Below are 15,778 nucleotides of genomic sequence, written 5' to 3'. Positions count from 1 at the left end.
GTGTGTGTGTGTGTGTGTGTGTGTGTGTGTGTGTGTGTGTGTGTGTGTGTGTGTGTGTGTGTGTGTGTGTGTGTGTGTGTTTGCTTGTAGTCCAGTCAAACAGCTACCTCGCTCTGACAGCCTACTCTCTGCTTGACATGCTTGAACGAGTGGTTTTATTGTTTGCTTTGAATTCAGAAGTGGTCGTTGAGAGCAGCACTCCCTCAATTGGTCGGCAATTTTCCCAAGACGTCTTGCATGTGTTGCTTCATGAATACTTTTTTTTTTCAGTTATGAGCACAACCAGAAAGGCAGGTCTTAAGTAACAATTGCATACAGACTAAATACGAAGAGACATGATTTCACAAGACTTTTGCACAAGAGCAGTACAATTACAGCTCAAGTGGAAAATTCACTGGCAGGCTGATCTTTATTACGCACACTGGTGTAACTGCAGGGGTGTATGTTTTGGTGCGGTCTGGGTGTGGGAGTTTCCATGTCAACATGTGCGGAGGACTCGGGATCTCGTTTCATACCCCCTCCCAGGTGCTTTTGTAAATGTGTCCGTTTGATTTGGATAAAGGGCCAACTTGTTTTAGACTAATTATGTTCGAGGTCAGATAAGCAGTTCATATCTAATTTACAATATCAGATTTAAATAAAGTGATCAAGCAGGAGTGATCAACCCGGCTATACCACTAGAGGGTGTATTTTTCCCTGTGAACAACAGCACACATTCAGCACTTCATCATATTTAAGTTACAGGTTAACCTTTAACCTCGTTTTTTTTTTTATTGTTTGACACAAAATGACTGCTGTTATTGATTTATTAGTCGATAGGTATTGACTTTTCTGTTTGACTTGTGGGGATTTAATTTTGCAATCCCCTGCGTGGAATCAATACTGTATATTTCACTAAAATGATGTTTCACCAAGCTCAACTCCCCCGATGACCAGGTTGGATCAGTGAGCGAACCCACTTGCATCTCCTGGGAGGAGTTCTTGTCACTCCATGTCACCTCTGACCTTTGATGAAGCAGATTTGTATGGATGAGGCTCATCAAAGGTCAGACTACTCTCCTTCCAGACAACAGGCTAGAATTACAGCTATAGACTAAGGATCAGAAAATGCAATGATGGAGGAAATGAGGTTATAAATAGCTCACTTATGTGTAGTTAAACAAAGTGAGCCATCTTCTAAGGGCAGATTTACAGTAACTGGAATAATAGGTTTGATGTAAAGCAGGCAGAGGAGAGTAAAGACAGCTGATGTGTCTGTGTCTGCATGTTTGCGTATACACGCAGTTTAATTTTTCTTGACATCAAAGTGGCTCTGATGGTTTTGTATTGTAGTGCATGCAAGAGTCTGGTAAGAAACGCTTTGATGAGTCTGCAAACTCAATTTTCCTGTTCGCTGTCTCTTTCTTATGTCGTTAATGCTCACTGCTGGAGAAGTAAATGAAAAGGAGCAAAAGTGATTTGTTAAGACCTCAAGGTTAAACCATTTGCACTAGATTACGTTTTGATGTGTCCATCAGGATCTTGTGGTCATTGAAGGGAGCATTATTTGATCAATGGAGATCAAATGGGTAGATCGGGCTGCAGGCACTTGCTTTGATGTGTTGATAATTCACTCCTAACCCAGTTTTATATTTGGTTGAGCAAAACCGAGCCACCCGGGTAATATGTTTTCAATTCTTTAACAATGCTTATAATAATAGGTTTTTATAGTCATGGGGTTTTTTTTTTAGCTAACATCATCCTCGGAAACTAAAAATACATTCCATTATTATACTACTACTACCTCTCAAGGCCACTTCACAAGGATACAACGTTATTAGCTGTGTAATGAAACAAATCTCATCAAGGCCAGTTCAGCAGTGCCCACTGCCTTTAATTCAGCTGCAGTCAGTGGCTGATTAATACTCTTAAGAAGGCTGCTCTCACATCAGTTTACAAATGTTTTAATATTTTACAGAGCAGTGTAGTTTTTAATGGCTGCAATGAACATAACAAACCAAGAGGACAAGGGCTGCTCTCTCCATTATCTAGTCCACAGGCATGTATAAAACATGTGTGTATGTCTGTAGTATGGGAAGTCAGACAGTTACCGCGTTGCCACCACACAGGACAAAGATGACCGATCCCCCAAGAAGAAGAAGGGGGCAACCAAGGACATGGATGACCTGAAGAAGGAAGTACCCATTGTAAGTAAACGCTTCCTTTTTTTTCTAAGAATAGTTGTGTAGTGGTAACTGAGTTTTGTTATGATGTGTGTTAGAGGTTACAAAGTTTTACTGCACTCTGTTTCCATCTTGCTGGATTTAATTGTCACTGTTGAGTGGATCCATACAAAGGTCTGGTCATGGGCAAAGTTTTGGGTCAGTTCATTTTTGTTCCTGTCAGTCAAAGGATGATTGATCGCTCGTGTACAGTTTTCTTAGTATTTCAATATTTTTTTAAAATAATATTGTGAAATTTTTTTTTAACATCCTTGAAATGATGCAAGGATGTATTTTTGAAGAAAATCTTCTTTCAGAATGGAATTAATGGAAGGAAACTGGCAGCATTTTTTCGGACAGAGAAGAAATTATTTTCCCATACACGCAAACGTTTTTGTATTTTTTGCTGGTAAGATGGGGGGACTTATTATCAGGAAGTCGGCAGTTTCGGCCCACTTTTCAGCCCAAGAAACAGACACCATGGTCGCCATACCTGGCTGCCGTTACCACATACTCTTACCCCTCAGGTGAACTGCATGCATGGCGTTGATTTCTGAATTTCCTTCTGTAAAATAAAACGATTGATTTTTTTTTTTAATCAAAATTTCCTCCATGAATAAATTTAAGCTGGAGAGTTTTCCCCACAAAATATCTCTGCATGCAACTAAAAATACAAATAAAATTGTGAACTACAAGAAATTCTAATCTACGTTGTTTTTATTTTTCTGTTTGTTGGGGGGGGGTGTTTAATAACAGACGGAACACAAAATGTCTGTAGAGGAAGTATGCAGGAAATTCCAGACTGACGTTGTCCAGGTAAGCTGACAACGCATTTTCCCAGTTTGCCACCAGGTGGCAGTGATGTACTTTTCATGGTTAGAGTTTGTGACAAAGAAATGCTTTTGAACTTCACATTCCGCTTCCTCTCGGTTCACTGCAGGGACTGACCAATGCCAAGGCCGCAGAGTTTCTGCTCAGGGATGGTCCCAATGCTCTCACCCCTCCTCCCACCACCCCAGAATGGGTCAAGTTCTGTCGCCAGCTGTTCGGTGGATTCTCCATCCTGCTGTGGACCGGCGCCATCCTCTGCTTTCTGGCCTACGCTATCCAGGCAGCTACCGAGGACGAGCCTGCAGGGGACAACGTGAGGAACCCACACACACATTCACAATTAGTCACACAGGTTTAGCCCAAACATATTTATCTGTGGCCTATTTGCACGTCATTAACATACCCGTCACACCTAAGACTCTTGGGTATTAACATAAATAACACCTCAGTAAATATTTTACACATACTGCACTCGGTGGCTTCAAACCACCCCCACTAACATATTTCTAATTTTCTCTCCTTTCAGTTGTACCTTGGTATTGTGCTCACAGCTGTCGTAGTCATCACCGGTTGCTTCTCATACTTTCAAGAGGCTAAGAGCTCTAAAATCATGGAGTCTTTCAAGAACATGGTACCTCAGGTAAATAGGTGCTTGATCCCGTACACACAGTATGAAGTAATCTATGCTGTAAGGACAGCAGAAGGCGTACAAGACATCCTTGTCGCCACTACTCATATAGCTTTTACTTACAGAAACCTCCTGCCTCCATTCTACAGTAACATTTAACATGTCAGTCAAGGCCTGTGTGAAATTATCCCCCCACTGCTTCTCCCCTACCTCTCTACTTGCCACTCTGATTTAGAATAAAAACTGTATACACAAAAAGAAGTTTCACAGCTGGTGCTTGCCAGTGTTTTGATTATAAATTAGTTACTTACAGTATGGAGGTCAAACATATCTACATGGAGCTCTCTAAATGTAATTCTGGCATCATGAATGACATTATTTCCTCTCCTGCAGCAAGCACTGGTGATCCGTGAGGGTGAGAAGGTGCAGATCAATGCTGAGGAAGTGGTGGCCGGAGATCTGATTGAAGTGAAGGGTGGAGACAGGATCCCTGCTGACATCAGGGTGACTTCAGCTCACGGCTGCAAGGTAAAGACACACACACACACACAGTCACATGCATAGATTTATATTTTTGTTTCTTTTTATATGTAATTAAAAAAAAAACTTTAACATTTTCTTTTGCCCAACAGGTAGATAACTCTTCCCTTACAGGAGAATCAGAGCCTCAGAGCAGGTCACCTGACTGTACCCATGACAACCCCCTGGAGACCCGAAACGTTGCTTTCTTCTCCACAAACTGTGTTGAAGGTATTGTCACCATGGCAATAACACTGCATGCTATTGTTACCTTGCAGGACTGTGGTTGAATTTAAAGCCCTCAGTTTGAACAAAGCGATAAAGTTCACAGTTAAAGGGACAGTTCACCCCAGAAACTTTATGGGCTTTGAGGCCGTTTGGCAAGTATAAACTGGAACATACTAATGTACTAGAACTAGATGAAGCAACAAACAAATAGAACACAGCCATAGTGATTTTTTTCTAGAAATCATGACACACTAACTAAAAAAAAACCTCTCCAGAAACACATAAACATTGTGAACAATTTTCTTCTGCTTGAAATATCCGACATGCAGCAAAGGGCCACGGGTCTGACTCCAACCCAGCGCTCTGTCCATGTGGCATGCCTGTATGGTTGCCTGCTTAACTACTGAGCTAAACTGGCGCCCCCTTACACACAATATTGTCACTGCGCTCTTTTTTTTTTTTTTTTAAATCTCTAAACCCAGTTGTCAGGTCGTGATTTTAGAAATGTGTTTTTAAATACAATTTTAAAAAAATCACCTTCTAATGCAGCAAAGTTGTTGCACCTGTAAGATTGTATTTCTGATTTTGTTTTTTGATCCACACCAGGCACAGCGCGTGGCATTGTTATTTGCACTGGAGACCGCACAGTCATGGGCCGCATTGCTACTCTGACGTCCGGCCTGGAAACCGGCAAAACACCCATTGCCCGCGAGATCGAGCACTTTATCCACATTATCACAGGAGTGGCTGTCTTCTTGGGCGTCACCTTTTTCATCTTGGCCATCATTTTGGGTTACACCTGGCTGGAGGCCGTCATCTTCCTCATTGGCATCATTGTGGCTAACGTGCCTGAAGGGCTGCTGGCTACTGTAACTGTAAGCAGGCAAACATTTGCTTTATTTTTGTATTTTTTTTGGTTACATATTTCAGTGCTTTCCTTTGCCTGATTCTTTTTCATGCCTTTTCACTGGTCTTTTTGGAGATTCTATAGAAATAAACACAAACCTTCTCATTTAGTGTGTTTAATATTGTGCTAGTGTATAATTAGATTACTTCTTTTAGAATCGAGGAAACGGATCAGTTGACAATTTGAATTCTGTGCAGGTATGTCTGACTCTGACTGCCAAGCGTATGGCTAAGAAGAACTGCCTGGTGAAAAACTTGGAAGCTGTTGAAACTCTGGGCTCCACCTCCACCATCTGCTCTGACAAGACCGGCACCCTGACCCAGAACAGGATGACTGTGGCCCACATGTGGTTTGACAACCAGATCCATGAGGCTGACACCACAGAGGACCAGTCGGGTAAGTGAAGGGACGGCATACGGGCAACACTGATGGCTCAAATATTTTTAGTGTAAAAGAATTAAAAATGATTACTAAAAAAGTACAACATTTATTAATTCTCACTCTTACATTCCTTCTGCAGGTGCTGCATTTGACAAGAGCTCTGTGACATGGCTGTCTCTTTCTCGTGTTGCTGCTCTGTGTAACCGCGCACAGTTCAAAGCTGGACAAGACTCAGTGTCCATCCTGAAGCGTGACGTGGCTGGTGATGCCTCAGAGTCAGCTCTGCTGAAGTGTATCGAGCTGTCATGCGGTTCAGTCAGGATGATGAGGGATAAGAACAAGAAGGTGGCTGAGATTCCCTTTAACTCCACCAATAAATACCAAGTGAGTAAAGGGTCAATATGGGTGAACACATATGTTATACACTGAGTAATGCATCAGATGGTCTCATTTTAATGCTTATCTCTGTTCTCCTCCCCTAGCTTTCTGTTCATGAAACAGAAGATCCAAATGACAACCGCTACTTGCTGGTGATGAAGGGAGCCCCTGAGAGGATCCTGGATCGTTGTTCCACCATCATGCTGCAGGGCAAGGAGCAGCCTATGGATGAGGAGATGAAGGAAGCTTTCCAGAATGCTTACATGGAGCTGGGAGGACTGGGAGAGAGAGTACTGGGTAAGGTCGAAAGAGGTGAAGGTGGATACTGAGGGAAAGATTTGACAGTGTGGCCATCAGGTTCAAAATCCCAAAATACACATTTTATTTAATAACAATTTATTTGAAAATGTAGCTCAGTTAAAAGTATTATTTTAGTCATCGCTTAATAGCCTATCGGATGCAGTGTATGTTCTTCTGGGCAAAGGATTGAGTGTTTACTTTATTATAAATGTGGTTTCCATTCATGATCATAGATAAAACGATAAAAAGTCCGAACTTTCTTCATGCCAGGCTGCAGATGTTCCATCCATCCACTGTTATTCATTTATTTTTTACATCCATTTAACTGGTTTCAAAGAAGAAAATGTTAATGTTAGTACTCAGCTTAATTGTGATTATGGTTTTCACTATAATCGAGCAAGTCCTGTATCTGTGGACGCATCCATCCTGTGCTGTCTTCTGAAGGTCATGTTAACGTCCACTTTCCAGGTTTTGAATTCATTGTCAAACTGGTTTTTAAAAGACTGATCAAATCCAAATTGGACATTAATATATTTTTACTACACGTCTGTACTGTGTTTATTTGTTTAATCAGCATCAGCCGCAGAGAGTTTCTTCCTGAGGGTCCTTAACACACTCAATCCAACACGTAAACACAAAACAAGGCTCTCTAATGCTCTATAATTAGCAATTACCCATCCTAGATTACCATTCATATCACTGACATGATTTCTGTAAGAGCATTATGATGCACGTCGTGAAGATTTATTTTTAATTTGTTGAAATGTTTTTTTATTTCTTTTACAATAATTGCAATAATCCAGCTGTGATAGAACCACTGCATTTAGAACCTCTGGTTTTATTCATTTTAAACCTCTTCTAACCACCCCCACCCATTCTACTTACAATGTTATTAATGTTGTAAGTTAATTTCTAACATACTGTTAAACCTAATAGTTTTGTCTCTTACACATTTTCAATAGGAAAATGTAAATCACGCGCGATGTAACGAAGGTTTTATACTTTTAGAAGCTCAAAAAGCCCTATTTGAAATAAGGAAATTAACTCTGACAAACCTTGAAATAGCTAATTCAGCATCACATACAAGAATTGTTTTTTAGAATTATAATACCGCTCTCTTGGTTTTCACTAATTTATAAGACTTTAACATAATTTTTTAAAATTATGATCTGTTGAATTGTTGAAACAAAACACTTTAAGGTTATAACTGTAGGAAGGAGTGTAGTGGAATTTATTTAAAAAGTAGAGAAAGCCACAAAAAATATGCTTAAACAGCATTAAATCACACATTTCCCCTTGCTCCAGGTTTCTGCCACGTGCTGCTGCCAGAGGATCAGTATCCCAAGGGCTTTGCCTTTGACACAGATGATGTTAACTTCCAGACAGATAATCTCTGCTTCGTCGGCCTCATGTCCATGATCGACCCTCCCCGTGCCGCCGTGCCTGATGCTGTTGGCAAATGTCGATCCGCTGGTATCAAGGTAAGCTGTTTAGATTCGACACAAACTTCTTTGATCTTTAAGTTTAGTCTATTGTTGCCAATAAGAAGTCATTTTTGTTGTTCTCGTAGGTCATTATGGTTACTGGTGATCACCCGATCACAGCCAAGGCCATTGCCAAGGGAGTGGGCATCATCTCAGAGGGCAACGAGACAGTGGAGGACATCGCAGCTCGTCTCAACATACCTGTCAGCCAGGTCAATCCCAGGTAAGGAACGTTTACAGAAAAACACACACCAAACAAGCAGCAAGTCTCACAAAGTGAAAGCAAATTTGTTCTAACATTTTAATGTCTGTGTTTAGAGACGCCAAGGCCTGTGTGATTCATGGCTCAGACCTCAAGGATCTGTCTCAGGATCAAATGGATGACATCCTGAGGAATCACACGGAGATTGTGTTTGCCAGGACCTCACCACAGCAGAAGCTGATCATTGTCGAAGGATGCCAGCGACTGGTTGGAACATTTTTAATATACTAGCTTGAAAAGAAGCTACAGGTTTTCTTTTTGGAAATGTACTGGTTTAATTCCAGGGACTGCACTTTGAGGTGTCAATATACTTTTGGAACAGCAGATGGCACTATTTGACCACTGGATGAAGAGCTTGCTTTTACACAGGGAGATAGATTGTATTAAAAATGGCCATGTTTTTTCGTTTTTAATGCAAAAAATACACCAGCCTGTTAATTGTTTTTTTTTTACAGTTCCCAAACTTAACATTTTTCTGTACAAAAGCTAGAAAAATAATGTTAAAAAGAAGCTTTAAAATGAAATGTAAAATAAAGTGGTAACAATCGAAATATAAGCACATACAATATTATATTTTTATATATTAATGTATATTTAATTTATTACATTTATTTAATAATCTTGGAAATTAATAATTTCAATAAACTATCTTAAATTCAATAAAACTTTGCTAAATAATAATGAAAACATGTAACAAAAACAGCTTTTTTAATTCGCTTTAATTAATGTCGTTCTCTTTCATTTGTCCTAGGGTGCTATTGTAGCTGTGACAGGTGATGGTGTGAATGACTCACCTGCACTGAAAAAGGCTGACATTGGTGTTGCCATGGGAATCTCAGGCTCCGATGTGTCCAAGCAGGCTGCAGACATGATCTTGTTGGATGACAACTTTGCTTCTATTGTCACTGGAGTGGAAGAAGGTGAGACGACCCAAAGGAGAGCACTGAAAGACTAAGAACGCTTAAATCAATAAAAAGTTTTATAATGAGAATCTGAGAAAGGACGTAGGAGGAAGATAGAAATGACGCTTTAGAAAGAAAAGAGATGCTAATGGTTGTTGTTTTTTTCCAATAAAAAATGTCTTGCATGAAAGCAGAGTTCCCGATCATCCACTTGCATTTGAGATGTCAGAGTTGGACAGAATGTGACGTGAACTGTCTACTGTTTCTTTTTTTTTCTTTGTTTTACCCTCTAGGTCGTTTGATCTTTGATAATCTTAAGAAGTCCATTGCCTACACCTTGACCAGCAACATCCCAGAGATCACCCCCTTCCTATTTTTTATCATAGTCAACATCCCATTGCCACTGGGAACCATCACAATCCTGTGTATTGACCTGGGAACTGACATGGTAAAGAGCTTAAAAAGACTCTTTGTTTAGTATGATGAATGCAGCATTATGCTCACATACAGCTCATACTGTCTTCTTCTTCTACTCTCAGGTTCCAGCCATCTCTCTGGCTTATGAAGCAGCTGAGAGCGACATCATGAAGCGCCAGCCTAGGAACCCAGCCAGGGACAAGCTGGTGAATGAGAGGCTTATCAGCATTGCCTATGGACAAATTGGTGGGTGAACTGAAGATTGTGACTGTTGATCCAGGCTGTGAATTGTCTTTGATGTGGATTGAAGTTAGATCTGAGTTGCCTAGAAGTCATTTTGTTGTAAAAATCACTTTATCCCCCTCTTTTTTTTTTTTTTTTTTGTTCACAAAAAACAATAGTTGGATAATCTTTGGAGCTGTCCTCGGTGTTTAGGGGGGAAACTCGATTTTGGAAATCAGAAAACTTAAAAATTGGTAACTCAATCTCGATGTGTGTACATGTTTCTTAAGGTATGATCCAGGCTCTGGGAGGATTCTTCGCCTACTTTGTCATCTTGGCTGAAAATGGTTTCCTGCCCTCTCAGCTAGTAGGCATCCGACTCAACTGGGACGACCGCAGTTTAAATGACCTGGAAGACAGCTATGGCCAGCAATGGGTAAGTGTGTAGTAGGTGCAAATTTTGTGTTTTCACATTTTGCTACTACATCTTTCCTGCCTTCACAGACATATGAACAGAGGAAGATCGTGGAGTTTACATGTCACACAGCCTTCTTTGTCAGTATTGTGGTAGTGCAGTGGGCTGATCTCATCATCTGCAAGACCAGGCGCAACTCTGTCTTCCAGCAAGGCATGAAGTAAGTCAAAGAGCTATTCACTGCACTATAGTTGTCTTTTCTGCCAATCTTATCAGCATAGAAAAAAAATCTAGATTATACTAATAGAGGTGTATGTATGTATCTATGTAGATATGTTTTTGGCTTTAATATGTGGCTTTTCTAAACGCAGGAACAAGATCTTGATCTTTGGCCTGTTTGAAGAAACAGCCCTGGCTGCCTTCCTGTCCTACTGCCCAGGCATGGATGTGGCACTCAGGATGTATCCTCTAAAGTGAGTTTCAGCAACACACAGATAAATACATTGAAAGATCAAGTTGTCTGGTTACTTGATTGCAGTTCTCTCGTTCTCTCCACAGGCCTACCTGGTGGTTTTGTGCATTTCCTTATAGTTTTCTCATCTTTGTTTACGATGAAGCTCGAAAACTCATCCTTCGCCGGAACCCTGGAGGTGAGCGAAGTTTTTCTTTTTTTTCATTTAAGTGGGCGTTTCTTTAAAGGTCTTTGGTTCATCAGGCCTAAGATGAGAGTAGTTTAACTTTTTCTGTAGGTTATAAACAAAAACAGAAATTTATTAATTATCAAGCAGCAGTTAAGTAACGCTAAGCTAACTGGTGACAGTAGGGTCTAAATATCAAAATAATTTCCCAAGTTACTAAAAGCACTGTTTATTTACTGTGTTTTTTCTCTACTATTTGTGCTTCAGGTTGGGTGGAAAGGGAGACGTACTATTGATCGTTGGAGCACTTTCGCTCAAGCCCCTCACATCTTCCACTTGTTTCTTCCCCCGGTCATTCCATCCTCGGCAAAACACATCTCCAGATGTCCCGCCCCCTTAAAGACAAAAAGCGCTTTGAAGCAATTTTCATCACAACTGCCCCAAAGATTAAAAACAGCAAAAGCACCTTTACAACTTTCTACATCGACCTGCCCTCTTTCTCCCCACCTCCTATGATACTCTTTGCATGTGTTCTCTCACAGCTGTGTACATAAACCAATATATCTACCAAACGGCAGCTGCATATTGTGTATGTAGATCTGAATGAGCTAATGATACAAAGGGAGTGTCTATGCTCTGCAAAAAAAGGCCCATCCAGCTCCTTGTCCTCCCTGTTCTTCTCCTCTTCACCAACATCGTCTTTCACCTTTGTCCCCTCTTTCACCTCCTCGCCAACCCTTTGCTTGTCCTCCAATCACACACAGATATACACGTCACACAGTGAGATCCCATCACCGGCACTACTTCGACTGCCACCTTTCGCCTCCTGTCTGTGGAGGACCATTGGAGTGGTCATTTTCCTGGCATTCTCACCGCGTCCATTTTCCTCCTCTTCTGTTCCTTAATGTCCAATGTTGTTTGTTTGTTTTTTAATATGTGGGGTAGGGGGGCAATTTTGATGATTTTAGTTGTTTTGTTTTTTTTATTTCAAAGTTGGGAGGGGAGGTGTGTGAAAACGACTTATCCTCATTTAGGCGCACTGAAGCACACCGCACGGCGTCCCGTCCACCGCCCCTCCCTCTCTGTATCTCACACCCCTCCCCTCCCTTCCCTCCTGCCCCGTTTGTCTCCGTTCGTGTGCACTGTGTGAACCATTGTCCTCGTTAATAGCTATTACAGTACACCTCCCTCCCCCCCAAGTTGGTAAATACAACTCAATCTTTCTGTGTGTTCTAGGAAATCTATATAATTCTATACTGAATTTAAATGAAACAATAAAGGAAAAAAAATGTTGAACATCAGCTCCAGAAAGACATTCATGAGGACGATCCACAAAATTGGTGAGGTAGGGAAAAAAAAGTGAGAGACACTGTATCTGTCTCTCTTTTTGTATTTGATTTGGTTTCAGTTACTTTTGCTGGTTTCTCAGGAGGCTATTCGAACATGTAACAGCAAAGCAGGGCTTTATGGTAATTAAGTTGTGTTTTTACCAAAAGATAGAAGTCGCCAACCAAGACTTTGTGGTTCCTGTCACTGCAGGCGTGCCGGTATGATGTGGTGAAGTGTGCTGTGGAGTGGTGAGTGGAGATGATAAGCCCATGTGCCCGGGTCTGTGTGCATGTATGTGTTGGAGACCAGTGAAGGGCCAGCGGCCTCGGGCTGGGTCCGTCTTAGGTGGCTGAATGGGTTGAAAGTTGAGAATTAAAAAAAAATAAAAATACACAACTAGTAGAACATGTGTGTCAAATAAATGAAACCAACACCAATAAAACATCTAGACATTTAATACAACCTAGATCTGTCTACGTGTCTTTGTCTGATTTACTTTTTGTACCACAGAAAACTTTAGTTGCTCATATTTTCTCTTATTTTATATTTTTGGCTCAAATGAGTGCTACTCATCAGCGTTGGGTGCACACACAATAACAAATCCTGCAAGAAAAATTACTTTGTGTTCAATAGATTCCACCGGAAGCACCGAACTGCATCTTTGAACTGGCAGTTTGTCGCCTGCATTCATGAATACTGACCAGTTGACATCATATTACTTCTACCTCCTGTCTATATTTGGCATTCATTAACAATTTTAGTAGACTACAACCCCTGAATATTGCACCTATATTTGATTTCAGCAAATATATATTCAAATTTGTAATAAAGCAATTTCCTCATGATGAAATATATGCAAAACACCATAACCCTTGCCCATGCAGTACAGCTTTATGCATATGAGAGTATAGCTCAGCAGAATATGACAGAATAAGAATTTTAGGATGAGATGCCATCTAGTGTTGCAAATATATGCACTTCAACCTACAAAACTGCATAATGTTCAAGTGCCATAGGGGGACGAGTTGGCAGCAGCCCAAGGTAATGCACCAAAACCACTCTATACGTGTCAGCATTGTCTGACTCCAACATAAATGAGTTCAGAGATGAGGCTCGCTCTCAGCAGGACCAACATACAAAAGGATTATTGCTCCATTTCCCAAAAGCCATCTCTTTTAAGTTGATAGAAAAATAATAGTGCAGGCAGTGTGTTTATATGAAGGAACAGCTACTTTTTTGATTAATATGCTACATTTCTGCAAATAAAGCAGGTCACCTTCAGGGAATGGGCTGCAAATGTGCTGCCTCCCTGAGCCACAGGGGTCATATATTTTAAATGAACTGCTTATTGCCTACCAAGTACACAAATCAAATGAATTATACATAATTTAATGCTCTATAATGTGAGAATTAGGTTTTGTGTGAGGTCACTTTGCCACAAAAAACTAAAAAAAAAAAGAAAAAAATTAGGACACGTCCCTTTGAGGGAGAAAGACAAAAACTTTGTGGAATCGTTTCACTACCCAATGACAAATGCACGCATGCATACGCACACAAACACACACACGCGCACCCACTTTCTGTCACTCTCCCTGACAAACACGCTCACGCTCTCACCCTCGTTCTAATTTCCCCCGTGTCTCTGCAGTGAGCTCACTGCAGTGCGACTCCCCCCCCCCAACCCGCTCCTCGCCACCCTACGTATAATAGAATATCGATCGCTTGCCTTTGCCGCAGTGTGTAAGCGAGTGCTCCTGTGGATGAGTGTGTGTCTGACTGGGGCCCTCCAAGGTCATCGCTATGGCAACCTGAGCATGGGGTCCTTTCGCTGTGCTGTCACAGAGCACAGGGTCACAGGGGTCACGTGAAAAGGGGGACAAGAGGGGGTTGGTGAGCGCTGCGGTGCTTGGTATACTGGAGGCAGAGGAGAGGAGCCACAAGGGCTGGAAGTGCCCTATTCCACTGTGTATTCAGACTGGAGCAGAATAATGAGAACATGTACAGACCTAAGTGTTGCCGAGGGACACCGAGTTCACTACAACTCCTGCTATGCATGCACAAACAAAAGTCAACTGTAGTAGCAACTTTAGAGGAAATAAATATGACTTAATTTGATACTGAATAAAAAAGAAAGAAAGCGAGAATTGGATAAGCTGGCCTTAAGAGTTTATTGCACTGAGATATAGATACAAAACACCCAACTTTTATCAGAATGTAAACGAACGATGAATTTCAATAAAGTATTTTACATTTATGTGACGTTACACCTCCAAGTTCCAAGCTAAACATGTATACATGCTAACAAGGAAATTATAAACCCGATGTAAAATACCATGATTAAGTACTGACCTTTAAAGATGTGTCATCATCAAGCCATCTATATAAGAAGCCTATCTGAATGACCAAACCTGCATTTGTCTAATAATAATAATAATAATAACAATAATGATAATGTGTGTTTGTGCATTAGCATTAGATACAGTTTTAAAGCTTTAAATTGCACTTTCCTTTGGAAACAATCACAAATTCTCTTTAGAAGTGTAAAGATTACATTGATACATATTATTCAAATCAGAGAGAATGTATTAGCCCAAATATCTACAGCAGAGAGCACAGCACAGATAGCCCATTAAGATATAAGCTGAGAAATATTGCAAGGAATGAAAGACTATTTTACACAAATCAGAGGCATCCAAGGTTTAAAATGAACATAGAAAGGCATATAATCTGCATTAATGTGTGGTTAGACTTATGTTCAGAAATCCATTTTTGTGTTCTATGGCAATTTATGTGCTTAAATGAGCTTCAAAAAGCTGTCAGTAACATGACAAGGTACATTCTTGATACCATGGTAAGGGGTTAAAACACAGGGAATTTAACAAGCTAAGAAACATATATATGAACAGCTCTTCCTGTGTGCAAACATATTTGCAGGGTCAACATGATGACTGATAGCCAACCGGCGCCTGCTGATAGTTTAGCCTGGTCTTTATACGGGCTCCATGAGGAGCTCTTCCATGTCCGATCCCTCCAGCTCACGAAACGCAGCATGAGAGCCAATCACAAACAGCGTTGCTCCTGGGAAGATGAATTATAGCAGTATAAAATGGATGTGAAGAGAAAGCAACAAAGAAGAAGGTTTTTCTTACAAATGCGTGAACAAGATTTAGGTTCCACTATTAGAGAAATGTTAGCATTGCAGACAGCAGTGGAATATGTTCAATTATATTTCCAAAATCAGAAAAACACAATAACATTTTTTTTAAAACAAAGATTCAAAAGAGTAACACAGAACAAGTATAATGTGGTTTGGTTTACCAAGAACCCAAAACACGGCAGCGCCAGCTCCGGCCAACCAGAACGCAGGCAGAGAAATGGCTCCAGCCAGGCTCATCTGGTGAGGCGTAGTCAACTCTTTGCCTGGTGTGAGAACACAAATTATGACAGCAATTAAAGATTCCATAAAAATGAAGATGTTTTATTTTCTCAAACTAAAATCTTACATAAATTTAGCTTATTCTTCACTAAACTGACATCTTTTGTGGTTTACTGAGAACTGTAATAGTAGAGAACAATAATTTGCGGGCAGAAATAGGTTGCTTCATTAACCCATTGATTTAATTTCTATACACAACAATTTAGAGGTAATGTTCTGGGGGCCTCTGGATGTCTGGAGTTTTGATCTCCTCCATACCTGCTTCATGCCCTGGAGGACGGGGCTGTGGCCCCCCCACAC

At 40.7% G+C, this 15,778-nt stretch overlaps 2 protein-coding genes across 3 annotated transcripts in view; one reads left to right on the top strand and one right to left on the bottom strand.

The window, feature by feature from the left end:
• The window catches only part of atp1a3b (ATPase Na+/K+ transporting subunit alpha 3b), a 21,330-nt gene extending 8,822 nt beyond the window's left edge, over positions 1-12,508 (top strand). Inside the window, exons 3-23 of one of the 2 annotated variants that reach the window (XM_005731841.2) lie at positions 2,070-2,186; positions 2,958-3,017; positions 3,142-3,345; positions 3,559-3,672; positions 4,054-4,188; positions 4,293-4,410; positions 5,014-5,282; positions 5,512-5,710; positions 5,835-6,079; positions 6,178-6,370; positions 7,679-7,854; positions 7,944-8,080; positions 8,176-8,326; positions 8,871-9,039; positions 9,315-9,469; positions 9,561-9,684; positions 9,951-10,096; positions 10,165-10,295; positions 10,447-10,548; positions 10,634-10,725; positions 10,981-12,508. In XM_005731841.2, coding sequence (XP_005731898.1) covers positions 2,070-2,186; positions 2,958-3,017; positions 3,142-3,345; positions 3,559-3,672; positions 4,054-4,188; positions 4,293-4,410; positions 5,014-5,282; positions 5,512-5,710; positions 5,835-6,079; positions 6,178-6,370; positions 7,679-7,854; positions 7,944-8,080; positions 8,176-8,326; positions 8,871-9,039; positions 9,315-9,469; positions 9,561-9,684; positions 9,951-10,096; positions 10,165-10,295; positions 10,447-10,548; positions 10,634-10,725; positions 10,981-11,009 — 3,066 coding nt within the window. In that variant the 3' untranslated portion in view covers positions 11,010-12,508. The remainder of the gene's footprint in view (positions 1-2,069; positions 2,187-2,957; positions 3,018-3,141; positions 3,346-3,558; positions 3,673-4,053; positions 4,189-4,292; positions 4,411-5,013; positions 5,283-5,511; positions 5,711-5,834; positions 6,080-6,177; positions 6,371-7,678; positions 7,855-7,943; positions 8,081-8,175; positions 8,327-8,870; positions 9,040-9,314; positions 9,470-9,560; positions 9,685-9,950; positions 10,097-10,164; positions 10,296-10,446; positions 10,549-10,633; positions 10,726-10,980) is intronic. The other variant, XM_005731842.2, reaches the window with a different exon arrangement.
• Positions 12,509-14,186: 1,678 nt separating this feature from the next.
• rabac1 (Rab acceptor 1 (prenylated)) overlaps positions 14,187-15,778 on the bottom strand; it is a 4,601-nt gene continuing 3,009 nt past the window's right edge. The window contains exons 5-6 of the mRNA XM_005731840.1: positions 15,361-15,462; positions 14,187-15,120 (exon numbers count right to left, since the gene is read on the bottom strand). Of these exons, the coding sequence (XP_005731897.1) occupies positions 15,032-15,120; positions 15,361-15,462 (191 nt within the window). The 3' untranslated portion in view covers positions 14,187-15,031. The remainder of the gene's footprint in view (positions 15,121-15,360; positions 15,463-15,778) is intronic.

This window comes from Pundamilia nyererei, unplaced genomic scaffold (genome assembly GCF_000239375.1).
Source record: "Pundamilia nyererei isolate P.nyererei 1_Seehausen unplaced genomic scaffold, PunNye1.0 scaffold00045, whole genome shotgun sequence".
In the NCBI taxonomy this organism is placed as follows: Eukaryota; Metazoa; Chordata; class Actinopteri; order Cichliformes; family Cichlidae; genus Pundamilia; species Pundamilia nyererei.
This window is presented reverse-complemented; position numbering and strand designations above follow the sequence as displayed.